Source organism: Telmatherina bonti, assembly GCF_933228915.1.
Source record: "Telmatherina bonti genome assembly, chromosome: 8".
Lineage (NCBI taxonomy): Eukaryota > Metazoa > Chordata > Actinopteri > Atheriniformes > Telmatherinidae > Telmatherina > Telmatherina bonti.
The window spans coordinates 16,104,914-16,118,050 of NC_136626.1; the positions used below are offsets into that span (position 1 = coordinate 16,104,914).

A 13,137-nucleotide genomic window follows, 5' to 3' on the forward strand; every position below is an offset into this window, starting at 1 on the left:
AATATGTTGATTGCAGCCAAAAAACTTTCTAATAATTTAGTATGTGTTCAAAGTTTAACTGGAGTTACAATAAATAAAAGAAAAAGAGTTAAAGTTTATCAATTGTGCATTCAATATACTTATTTCATTCTTTATAGTTGGATTTTAAAGTTAAACACCATGTTGTCGTTCCAAAAACAAAAGCTACATATACATTTGTGATCAACTAACCAACCAACCAGCCATTGGATCAGCAATAAAAAAAGTCCGTAAAATGTTCACAGATCACACATAACAACAGAGACTGTGTCAGCACGGGGACTGTTTTACACCAGCAGACTCTGATCAGCTTATAAAGCAGCTCATTAAGCACCTACTTACCATGAAAAGGCCACCATGACCACAACAAGCCCCCACCCACATTCCACCTACAGTAATTGTCTCACCTCTCCAGCTTAAAACACCTACCTTTGCCTCCCCAACAAGCACAAATACAAACAAACACACTGAGACTTAAACAGGGTTTGGTTTAATCAAAATAGAGCTGCCCTTCAACACATTTCCATGTCTCATAATGGGAGAGACTCGGCACGGGGCCTGTCATTACACGCACCATTAAAGCACAGCAGTAGACTAATCTAGCGCTTCCATAAGCAACAGCAGCAGCAGGAAGGGGGGGCTGACAGGGGATGCAGCAGGAGGAGCAGGAGCAAAAGAATGCTAGGGATAAAAAAAAAAAAATGTCTGCAAAATGAAATGCTAGTTTATGTTTAGGGAAGTGAATAAGAAGGAGCAAGAAGTTATGGTAGGTAAACAGACTGGACAGCAGCAGATAGTGATTCTAGCTTTTAAAATTCAGATGCTGCCAGAGGGCTAAAAGGACACCGAAATAATGCTTAAGGAGAAGCAGCAAAAAGAGAGATAGTTTTGGACAAAAAAAAATGTGTCAAGAGGCACAGAGGTGATAGGGGATATTTGAGGAACAAGAGCAGGGGCAGCGGGTGAGTGGTCAATAAACAAGACATAATGAAAGTGGCAGAGGAAAAAAAAAGAGCGCAGCAAAAGAAAAGAGAAGTCACTATTAAAGTAGATGAGGGATGGATGGGGTAAGGATGTTGCCAGAGGTGCAATGGCTGTAGGACACAAAGAGATGAAAAACAAAGGCGCAACAAGGGATGCTTGAGGACAAGGAGCAACAGTAACAAGCTTGCTGAGGTGCAGCAACAAGGGAAGCAGGAGCAGCAGGGGGAACTTCAGCATGTGAGAACAGGAGGAGATCGCACTTGAAGGAGTGAGACAAAAGAGGCACGGGTGAGGTTTAGAAAGGAGCAGAGGGGTTATACACCGCTGTGGAAACAGCATGTTAAGAAAAAGGGGAAATTGTAGAGGTAGACGCATGAGGCCACTGTGCATGGAAGTTATGATTATATGATTCACTTTCCTGCTCTGCCAGCCTGCATGAAAACCAAGCTTCATGGTGCAACCAGGAGGAAAAATGTGGAAATGTGTAAAACTAAACATCATACACTACTGTAAGCTATATTCAGATCACAATGAGATTCAATATTGTGCATGCAACTTAACCTGATGGGTGACTCCAAATGAGGGAAATTAGTTCCTTTTTATTTTCCACCTCATCCTCACACGTTTACAAGGATATATCTAAAACTGGCCTCATCTTCAATACAGGTCCAAAATTATCCTGCTGAAAGGCAGTCGCCCTTTATAAAACCCAAACCATAAGCCATCTGCAAACTTACTGCGGGTATTTCCAATAAAAGCATCATAAAAAGTCCAAGTTGCTCCGAAAAGCTTTATGGAGTTCCCCTGAAAGTTCAATCCAGTCTGAATGGCTCTAGTAAATCAGCTTAGTTGACAACCTCTGGGGCTTTCTGCTTTAACCACAGTTGTAGTGCATACATTAGTTCAAGATTTCACCCTGCATCATCTTTACAATGAAAATGTCTACCTACCTTCCACTGCGCACACTGAAGTGATCACACAGAAAAGCAATGCAGCCCAAGTGGCCGGTTTGACTGAAACAATTCCCAGCCTGTCTTCTCCCATGATTCTCCGACAAGAAAAAAAAAATCCCCCAGAAACACGCTGTATTCCTCCGGTGAGCTGTCACATCTCAGTGCTCAGTTGGGTGCGCAGAACCTGCAGACTCAGCTGGGACTGAGCGGAGACACACTGCTGCTGAGCCTCCGCTCTCTCTCCACTCAGCCTCCTTTTTTTCCCCGACACCTTTCTGTCCAATCAGGAGAGAGGATGCCGGCCCGAAAACCAATCACCCATTCTTTTCCACCTGACCCAAGCCGCATGCCCAATGGTCAGGACCCCCCCTCCTCACCGGTATCGTCGCCTGCGCGACTGAACAACGACACCAAGTGGTCACAAATGGAAGTGCAGCCACTAAACTTCAAAGTGTAGCTGGTCCTGATTCCCTAAGGGGGGTGTATTCATGTGTCGAGCCACATTACTATGGGTGTGATGGATAACTAGGTATTTTTTAAAAGTGTTAAGATGACATTCCTTCCAAATTGTTCAAGATTGGTATTTGATTAGTTACAGTCAGTTAATTTATCACTTAATGTCTGTACATTATAAATTGATATGCTTTCTAAACAGCATTTTTAGCTAAATACATTGTTTTAAAAGAAAACAAACAACTTAATTAATTTCAAGCACGTCACAGAAGACTTCAGACAACCGATTATCAAATCATTCTTAATAATAAAAAATTGATCAAACTAAATATTTCTCTGAATTAGCTTGTAGTTTAAAATCTACATTAAAACTCTGGACCAATGAGCCTCTCTATATTGATCAAATTAGATTTCAGAGACTTTATATATTCTTATTTTGTAACCTCACTTTTAAGACTCCCAGGTTATGAAGTATATGGTCACAACCGAACCTTTAGGATTTTTTATTTTTCTTCAAATAGGTTCAGTCAAGATGAACTGGTCCAAGACAGGACTCAAAGAGCATTAAGAGCACTAGCCTTCTCAAACACAAACCAAAGAAAACTAAATGTGGCTCCACTTTTAGCAGATCCACTCTTTTATTTTACATCCTCAATAATGTCTTTGCATTTCTGTGCCACTGCAATGAGTGATTGACTTGTTCTCTCCAACGTTTGGGGGCTTTGACCAATATCTAAACTCTCAATATCTAAACTCTGCTGCTGGAAATTTACATTTTGTGCTGTAAGATGCAATAGTGTCAGTTGATTTGTTAAACAAACTTCTCTTTATATGTGTTTCCTGCTTGACTCCAGATTACAGTTACAGATTAAAAATAAATAGGATTTTTATCCATTTTTCAGCCACAACGATGTTAGTGTGGTTGCTGCAGTAGCAAGCCCAAGACTTGAGATGGAAAAAAAAAATGAAAACGAGAGTTGAGAGTCGAGCCAGGAGAGACCTCTGGGTTAATTTGATACATGAAAACAGCTTTTGCAGCGTTAAGAGAAAAAGCCAAGACTATACCAGAGTATGTAGCCTTGTGTTGCAGGGGATGAAGGGGATTAAGTGAATAACACCTACACAGGTGTTTCCACTCATGTGTACTTGCTTCATCTCGGGACTGTGTTTGGTGACATTTCCCTAAATATCCTCCAAGCACCTTTTAGGTTAGAAGAACTTTTATTATTCTCACTGGTACAGGCTGAACATGAACACAGGTCTAATCTGCCAGAGTGAAAACTTCTGTGTCTTGAGCTCTACGAAGGACTTTATTTCTCACTAGATAAAAACAAACCCAGTTCCGTGGAACATGGGACCTTAATGTGAACTTGAAAATGATGTTTTGAAGGATGTATTACTCTGTGGGATGGACATACAGCTTTAAAAGGTCTTATAAACCAACACACAGATTAAATGTGCATTTGTCTGTAAGCTCTATTTGCAATTTATCAAGGCACTGTGTGGTAATTGTGTCTTGGGAGTCAGTCACTTAATATTGAAAGATTATAGCAGAAAAAGTCCTGTTTCTCTTTTTGTAAATGTGTGTAAAGATACATATAATACCTCTTAATAGTATAAATGAGAACTGCTTAATTTAATGGAAAAGCAAAGCCTTTTAGCCATGTTGGCAATAAATCAATTTACTGTTTTGGTTCCCTTAATGTTTCTTGTTTCCTCTGTCTTTTGCCATTTACTAACAACATGACACTGATGTATTTTTTTTAGCCTTAGCCCATTTTTTTTTTCTTGACAGAAAATCTCGGCTGTCAACTTTTTTTTTTTTTTTTTAATGACACTGTGACATCAGTTTTCTTCAATCGTTTCCACTGTACATCCTGCTCACACTGATGGTATCTGTGAAGCTACAGAGAGTTGATTCTTATTTCAAAGACTGGCTGCTGGAGGCAGTTAAAACGTCCTTCCAGCCTCAGGTGGAGACCCAAAAATTGATTGCAGACCTGCTGGCTGCCACATGAGCAGTGCAAGAACGCTTAAACTGTCTCCAAAGTTAAGGTTACTCTTTGAGTTGTACAAGAAGAGTTGTGGAGCCCTTTGTTAAAAGGTGGCCATGCCCTGAAAGACTCAAAGAAGTGACTTCACTTTGATCATGGGCAAACAGGTCAGACACAGAGCTGAGCATTGATTAGTCTTTTTCCATGTCTAGACACAGCAGTGTAAGAATCCGCTGTGCAGTGGTGCGCGGCTGCCTCAAATTGTCCTCCAACACATTGGAAAAATGCATTTAAATGTTGCTTTAACTTTCAAATCTATCACAATTACAAGATCTATTTGTTTGATTTAGAAGTTTCTTCTGACAATGGTGCTTCAAAGTAAAGTTACTTAAAATGAAACATTCAACTATTTTTTAAAGGCCTTTGATGTTTTTTATGCCCATCAGGGATCTATTTCAATCTGTTGTATCACATTTAAAAACATCAGCATCAGGAAGATAAATCATTAATCGACTTCAAACCCCTGACTGGTGCAGGATTGTCATCAGCCCCGTTTTCCCCCAGCACAGCCAGATGAGTCTTGAGCTGAGCTATATGTTTATTCACAGCTGTGGTGAAGCTAGCAAGCCAAGAATATCAAATCTTCCTACATTTGATATTAACAACTGGAGTGGATGAGGCATGTGGTTTACCGTGTCGGGGAAAGAAAAAGACATGTCAGGTGACCGAATCTAGTAAGTACAAAGCATGGTGCACATAGGCTGTAGTGTAGAAAAAAAGAATTCTGTGCAAGCTTTGTTATGTGGCCTATTTTTTGACAATGGAATGAAAAACTCCCTGTGATCAGAGCCGCTCATGCTGATCAACGGCAGTGCCTGTGAATAAAATCTAACCATTAAAACCTGTAATTTAATCTTTTTTTCTCTCGCAGTGGGTGAAACCACTCTAATGCAAAGATAGGAAACAGAAGCAAGCAGCCCAGCTTTGTTGAATGGTATAATTATCTACCTTTTAGCTCTTACTGGCATTAAGAAAGAGAAAAACACAAACAAACAAAAGAATAATTAGAAAATTATTGATACATTCTTAGCAAATTGCTGGACAGTTGCTTTCACTTCCAACTTTTTTTTTTTTTTTTTGTAGGATTTCAATAAAGTACCTTTGCTTGATTCCCATTCTTTTGTTTTTATACTACATTTAAGGCCCTGTGATGGACTTACAACCTGTCCAGTGTACCCTGCCTCTCCCCCATAATTGTTGGGAATGGCTCCAGCTTCCTGCGACCCTGAATTGTATTAAGCAGTTAAGAAAATGGATCGATAGTTGGATCTTAAAGGCCCTCCTCCCCAAAACCCTCTGTCTTCCTACTGGCCAACCTCATGAATCTATGAATCTACACCTTTACTTTGTGTGCCAATTTAGCACAAAATGTTGTAAACTGGGAGTTCAGTGCCTGGGAGGCATCGTAACCAGGTGGCTGGGATACTGTGTAGACACTACAGCAGTCGATTAAAAGCTTGGATGTTTTGAAGTTACAAGGAGAAGCAAAACTAAAGGAAGCTGAGAACAACAAACTTCGAGTTGAACAGAGATACCCAATGCACCATGGTTATGATTTAAAGGGAGATGAAGACTGAGGTTTTTGACACTGTAGATGCATACAATAACATCAGGAAGATGGAACCATGAGAAGACTGAAAAGTGGAAAAAAAAAATCTTCCTTCGCAACTTTAACAACTGTAATCAAATGAAACTTTCGTTGGCAAAAGTCCTCTGCTACAACCAGAGTTTAATGGACAAAATGTGTGATTAAATACACTGATGACTAAAATCCAGCTGAATACACAGTCCCAGAGTGTGTAAATGTGTACGCATGTAACGCAGTTGCCATGTGTATGAATCAGGAGTCCCATATGCAACAGTATAGCAGTGCAAAGAAGAAAGGCATGCCCTGTTAAACAATACATCACCAGGCAAATGTAAACAGAAGTCTGCAAACATCCTACATGTACAAAACTCCAAACATTTGATCAGAATAATTTGTACTTGATTAATCCCAACTGGGAAATTCAGCTCTACAATTGATCCATCTCTAGATGTACTAGAAAGCAGGGGTCTGCCATTTTTGTGCACCAAGGGAGCAGGACAGCAGTCCTCAAGAACTCAGTTTGGAAACCCCTGCATTAAGCTACCACCCCCCCACAACAAAGGATTTCATGAAATGAAATGTTTTCCCAGAGATGCAGTTATAGTTAAAAAAAAAACAAAAAAAACAAAGAAGTTAACATGTCAGTTAAGGTAGGTGTCCTTTTCATAAGTTGGAGTTTTTTGGTTTTTTTTTTTAAATCTTTTTTATGGTTTTAACAACCAGATGGGTAAGAATACTGTGCAATTTCCCGTCTTCAGAAAGCAGAACCCGTTGAAACTTGCTGTCTGTGCTTGTTGTAACAGTTTTGATTGGACTATTTACTTCTTTAAAAATGTGGTGAATTGTTAAAAAAGAGGAAATTTGAGCTTTTTTTTTTTCCTTCTGAAGAAAAAGTGAGGTACAATCTTGCATTTACAACTTTCCAAACATTTCAGGAGTGTGATGATATATCTGCAACACAAACATTTCCTACTGAATGTATCTGATAATGCCAACATGTCTGGACGACTACAACACAGATTATGAGGCTTTTCTTTCTTTTTTTTTTTTTTTTTTTAGTATCATATCATACATTCACGGCTCAATATGTTGCCAGTCTTTAAGGTAATGTACACAAACATTTACAGTGTACACAATGTTCATTAAGGTAGACAACCTTGACTCAAGTTACCGAATAAAAAAAAAAATTGTTGAACACATCACAGATAAGGGCACCTGCTGACTGGACACTGGAGCTAAATAGACTTTGTCTTCATAAGTGTTGTTGGCTTTTCCTTCTCTGGCTTTCTAAAGTACTTCTTTTAGTCATTCTCATCCAAACATCCACTGAAACCAGCTCAATAAAGTAACTGACAAATTAAGACACTGAAAACCAGCAAAATAAGGATAATAGTCAGTGTTTGCTCCTCTTTGTCAAAGAAAATGTCCACTGATTCCACCAAAATATCCTTTTATCTTTTTTTATTTTTATTTTTGGCAAAATTACGCTCCAGTCTTCCAGCAACTAAAGCCCGTTTCCCATGGTTCAGTCCAGTTTTGGCCCTCAGAGCCTGACAGGAGGCAGCAGCGGTCTATCATCGCTGAAGCAGCAGGCTGGTCAGCGGGAGCAGCAGTAGGAGGCTACAGATGTCAGTTTTAGACACAGCTGCGCCTGTGACTCGGTTGTTGTCTGGCGGGTAGGCGTACAATCCCGGTCTGCTGCGAGGACATTGACCACCTACACACATTCCACTTCCTGAGCCGCTGATGTCATCACCTGAACAGTTAGAAAGGGAAATTAAAATATGAATTTGTGTAAAAAATTTACTTTTTTCTTGCTTTTGTCAGAAATAGCATCCAAAGCTGCTTGTGTTAAGCTTCTATTTCTCCTGCACTAAGGTAAAAGCTAAGGTAGAAACACAGAGTGGGATTGCTGCTATTTGTCTATGTGTGTGTTAGAAGAAAAGATCAGACGTAAACTCATTCATTCATTCATTATCTTAACCGCTTAATCCAATTAAGGGTCACAGGGAAGCTGGAGCCTATCCCAGCAGTCTTTGGGCGAAAGGCAGGGTACACCCTGGACAGCTTGCTGGTCCATCACATGGCCACAAAGAGACAAACACTCATGCGCACAGTCACTCCTATGGGCAATTTAGAGTAACCAATCAACATAACATGCATGTCTTTGGATGGTGGGAGGAAGCCAGAGAGAACCCACGCATACACGGGAAGAACATCCAAACTTCACACAGAAAGGCCACTGTCCAAACCTCGACCCAGCTGAGAATCAAACCAGCGACCTTCTTGCTGACAGTGCTAACCACCATGCAGCCCTAGACATAAACTACAAGGCCAAATTTCACAAAACATGTTTGAGTGCTGCAGTGTCCTGTGGGAAAGAATTCATACAGCACTGACTTTGTTTTCTGAACACTCCTGTTCAGTTTGGTCATTTTGATGCTGTGAGTTTTTAAGTGAAAGAAATGTTTTAAAGCGTTGCGTGTAGGTTATGGCAATATCTGGAGGTATAGACTGTAAATTAGATCAACCACCTCACAGTTTCCTTTTATGCATGCAAGAAAACATCTTTTCTCTTCTAAATAACTTCATCATGGAGTTAATCTATGAAAGTGCAAACAAACAAGATGTTCCATATATAAACTATATCACTGAAAATATGTATTTCAAAGTGAACATGTCCAAAAGTAGACGCACTTGCATCCTGGAAGTCCACATCATTGCCATCCAGTGCATTTTTTAGCCTGTTGCTCATTATTTTGAGCTGCATGATCTGCTGCCGGATGGTCATGTCTGGCTTTGTGATGTCAAGGTCCACTTCTGGGTTGTTGATCTGATTGGCCAGACCATCCCCCATCACCTCTGGAAGGTACCTGGTAGGAGAATAGCACAATCATGATGGAGTTAACGTCACTACTCATCACTGAGGACATCAACAATCAGCTAGATAACTGATGATTAAAGAGTTGGATAGTTAAGTTTAGTAAGGGATAAAGTAAATCACAAAGACATCAATTAAATCTGAGTTCTGATAAGTACGAAGTGGATGAATTTGAGCATTCAGAAAGCTTAGATACATCAGATTCTTTTTTAGCAAACAATGTCGCTATATCAAAGTAAATACTACTGGGTACGTGTGTTGAAATAAACTGTGTAGTTTACAGTCTAAATACATATTCCCTCATTACTGAAAATCTGAGAAGGGATGTGTGTGTTACTTTTTGTGGCTCTGGGCTTTGTGATGCCCACTTACAACTAGCATGTCTGTTTTATGTCTGTAATTTCAGTTTGCAGAACTATGCGGTGATGGAGATAATTGTGTGCTAGATTTTTCTCTGCATGTCTGATTGGAGACTCCACTCATGAGCATCATTATCAAATTTAGACTCATGTACTACATTGCAATCTTACATATTTGAAGCTGTAGATGAAGACTGAAGCACAGCAGTGTGTGAACAGTTTTTGCCCTGTTTACTGGTATGACTATGTGACAAAGAGTCCATCATCCATATACAAGCCAGTGGCTGGTGTTAACAATATTAACTATGTTACTAATAAATATGTTAGAAGATAAGGGTATGTTACAGAAGACTAATGTATAATAATGGAGTTAATTAACAAGTCCAACCAGATAAAAGTAGCAGGCTACAGAGGACTGATCAGTTCAATTCTACCCAAATTCACATATGCATAATTTTTTTTGTTAATTCTTAACATTCAGGTCTTCCAAACCAGCAAGACATCCCTTTAGGCAGTTTTAGTGGGAGTACTACTGCACATTTAGTAAGTAGGTCATAGAAAACCTTCTGTGGTTGAAAAGAAAATCCTGCAGAGTCTGATAAATGAACCCTTGAGTTGCCATTTAAGGGGTCCCCCTGTTGCTCTGATAGCTCCCACAGATACATACATCCAGTGTCAGCAGTTTTTTTTAAAGCAATGACAATAGGCCGTTGATCGCTTAATACTAAAATATGCATTTAAACCTAAATGTCTTTCTATCTTGGCATGATCAAGAGCACTTATGCTGCTACAAAGTTCAACAACATGTAGCAGTTCAAGCCAATAATACCATCAGGGGAACAATATACATTTTTAGATCTTATCTCTATAGTGTGCTTTTATTTGAGAGGGGCTAGATTTGTAAAGCTAATGTTAAATCACATGTAATGTCATGATATAATCCAACCTAGAGAAAATGTTCAATATAATTGAATTAGAGTATTTTTTTTCTCCTGAAGCCTAGGCAGGCAATTTCTTTTCTTTTCCTTTTTTTTTTTTTTTACATCATTTGGTAAAATTTTCATATAGAACATGCAACACATTATAATTTGTCCCTTAATTCTGCCCTCAGGCAACTGTGTCAAGTATTAAAGTGTAGCTAATCACAGACCAAGTCACCAGAGGTGGTAAGTACTGTATAATGAGAGAAAAAGTCATTGCAACAAGAACAGGGCAGACCTTCTCCTGGGAGCAAATACATGCTGGTCTGGTGGTAGAGGCATAGCCATTCCCTTTCCCTTTTTTTTTTAGATTCCTGCAAAATGTAGCTTTGGCTTGAAAGCCATTTCTAATGTTCTAATGTGTTCTGGGGCTGTCATATAGATATTTAATACGTACAAAGTAGCTGGAAAGAGAGTTTTTCTCTGCCATTGAAAATGCTGCTCTTCAAACACCTTGTATACTGAAGGTTTTTCTACATGAGACACTTCTGCATTTTACCATTCTGGTGGTCAGTTTGACACAAAGAATAGACTGAGTGTACACTGAATACACTGTGATACCTCACACCTCACCCTATATTGCTATCAGAGTAGGTTAGGTCTCTTTGAAAGGGGGCTTAGAAGAGACAAGAGCTAAAATGCAGCATTTCAGGCAGAAGGTGGCAAGAAGAAAATACACTTAACATTTAAAAATATATCAAATTCAATTCAATTCCATTCAGCTTTATTTGTATAACGCCACTTCGCAGCAATGTTGTCACAGGGCACTTTACATAGACATCATTTTAAGCCAATTCATACATAGCCTATTATAGAAACCAACTGATTGCATCGAATCAATCAGTTGGTCTCTATTAATTAAAAATTAAGTCATAATCTTACATGTAAAAGAGCATCACAAGTCCTCTAGAGCTCTAATGAATGCACTAAATGTCTATAAAGTTTCAGATAGCTCATCACACTAATGATTCCTTTTCAGCCTCACAGACACACACATTTTTTAAATTCTTAATCTGTCACACACAGTCAGCCATTAATCTATATTTCATGGTGGCGCTCACGTTATTCAGACACATGATGTGACATTTATATTTTATACCTTTTGGATGCCATACATTTTTGAGTGCTCTGCTAAGGATAAATCTCATCGCTTGGCTGGAATCCAAACTCTTTAAAGCCAGGGAGACGTGGTGTGTGACTGGATAAAGTACACATCAACATAGCATTAAATTGCTCAAAACATATAAATGTAGTCTCAGGGGAGCTGAGAAATGCACAGGGGTGCAGAACTGCACAGCTTTGCTTGAGTTGCGAAATGTGGATTTCACTGGGGTTTAAAAATGGTGCATTAGAGACATCACTTCCACACCTTGGAATATCCCTTCATTGCAGTTTTTTTGGTTTGCCAGAACTGAAACGGAAATCTTTGTTGAGACAAAAGTGCATTAAAACCCCTTCATGAAGAAAATCAAGCTGTTACCAAACCAACTTTAGCACAGAGAATTTCCTTTTCTTGCTTCTCACTTTAACCGATTCTCTTCAGAAATCTTTCCTTGTGATGTTAAGTTTTAAAAAACATTTGCTTTCTCTGGATGTCTTATTGCTGCGGGAATAAAATTTCCACTAAAGAGACTACCGACCTTGAGAAAGTGTTATTAATCATTCAAACCGTCATTGATTTGAAGAGATGGCGTAGAATCAGCTGCTGTTGTAGAAACATCTAGTTTCAGAAAAGAGGCCCAAACAGCAGATCGGGAAGAAGTCTTTTTTTTTTTTTTTTTCAATGATATGGATCATTTTTATATGTATAGTTTTGAGGGGGTTGGGAGGGATTTTGTTTGAAGTTTAAGTCATGAGAATGACTTGTTTGATTTTAAAGAACTGAATTTTTAAAAACTGAATTTTTAAAAATGAAGACAGTCTGAGTTTGATCTGGTTGTGCAGAGAGAACATTTAGTATATTTACATTAGTTTTTATTTTATTTTATTTGATCTATTTATTTATTTATTTAGTTTTTTTTAAAAATTATTTTCAGAGCTAATGACTGTGGAATACTGCACATTGTTCCCTTGGTTTCTTTCTTTCTCACCTTGCTTTGGTAATGCCGTTCCAACATTTATCTTGATTGTTGCCTCCTGCGGCCAGTTTGCTGCAAAGTGCCATCGGCAGCTGGACCCAGTACTGATGCATCTCTCTCAACTTACTGGAAAGATCTGACACCTGAAAACAGAATAGGGACTGATGTCTAATTTGTTTTTAGCGGCAAATAATGCAGCGTTACTCAATTGGGGACAAAGTAAGCCAACCTACATGCAGTTTTAACTTGAACTCAAAATATAATGCTGCTCATGAGATCTCAGGAGGCGGTTAAAAAATGTATCACTTTAAGCCAATAACCTATAGTATCTATATAATCCATTTTGCAACCATGGTAACAAGTGCACACATTAGCATGGGTATGTGAGGCTGATTAAAAGGTCAAAAAGCTGTTAATACAGCTGTTCCACCATTGTACTCCCTGAACTTTAATTAGGACTCATTAAAAAGTGCGTGACTGTGATTTCACAGCAATAAGTGCTGAATCGTAAAAGTTCAGGCAGCCTTCTCTCCACCTGTCTTTACACGTGATGCTGATTATTCATGGCAAATAGTCAATCTGCAGTCAGTTAATAGGGTACTAAAACGCTAATGAACAGTAATGTCTTTGCAGGGTTTGCAACACTTAGGATCTTAAATGTGCACATCAGTGGCATTAAAGCACTGCAGAATTTACTTCTCTTTGGATGATAATCACCAGAACTGTGATAAATCATTCTAAAATTAAAACATAAAAAAAAACTGGCACAATCGTCCATGGTTGAAATAT

General features: G+C 38.8%; 2 protein-coding genes across 2 annotated transcripts in view; both read right to left on the reverse strand.

Annotated features, from left to right (window-relative positions):
- Positions 1-2,046, reverse strand: part of LOC306759240 (ephrin type-B receptor 1-like) — a gene marked incomplete at both ends in the record, with an annotated part of 98,948 nt that extends 96,902 nt beyond the window's left edge. Inside the window, one exon of the mRNA XM_079244809.1 lies at positions 1,953-2,046. Within this exon, the coding sequence (XP_079100935.1) occupies positions 1,953-2,046 (94 nt within the window). The remainder of the gene's footprint in view (positions 1-1,952) is intronic.
- A 5,578-nt stretch (positions 2,047-7,624) lies between these two features.
- gpc1a (glypican 1a) overlaps positions 7,625-13,137 on the reverse strand; it is a gene marked incomplete at both ends in the record, with an annotated part of 39,068 nt that continues 33,555 nt past the window's right edge. Inside the window, 3 exons of the mRNA XM_079244751.1 lie at positions 7,625-7,806; positions 8,748-8,923; positions 12,361-12,491. Of these exons, the coding sequence (XP_079100877.1) occupies positions 7,625-7,806; positions 8,748-8,923; positions 12,361-12,491 (489 nt within the window). The remainder of the gene's footprint in view (positions 7,807-8,747; positions 8,924-12,360; positions 12,492-13,137) is intronic.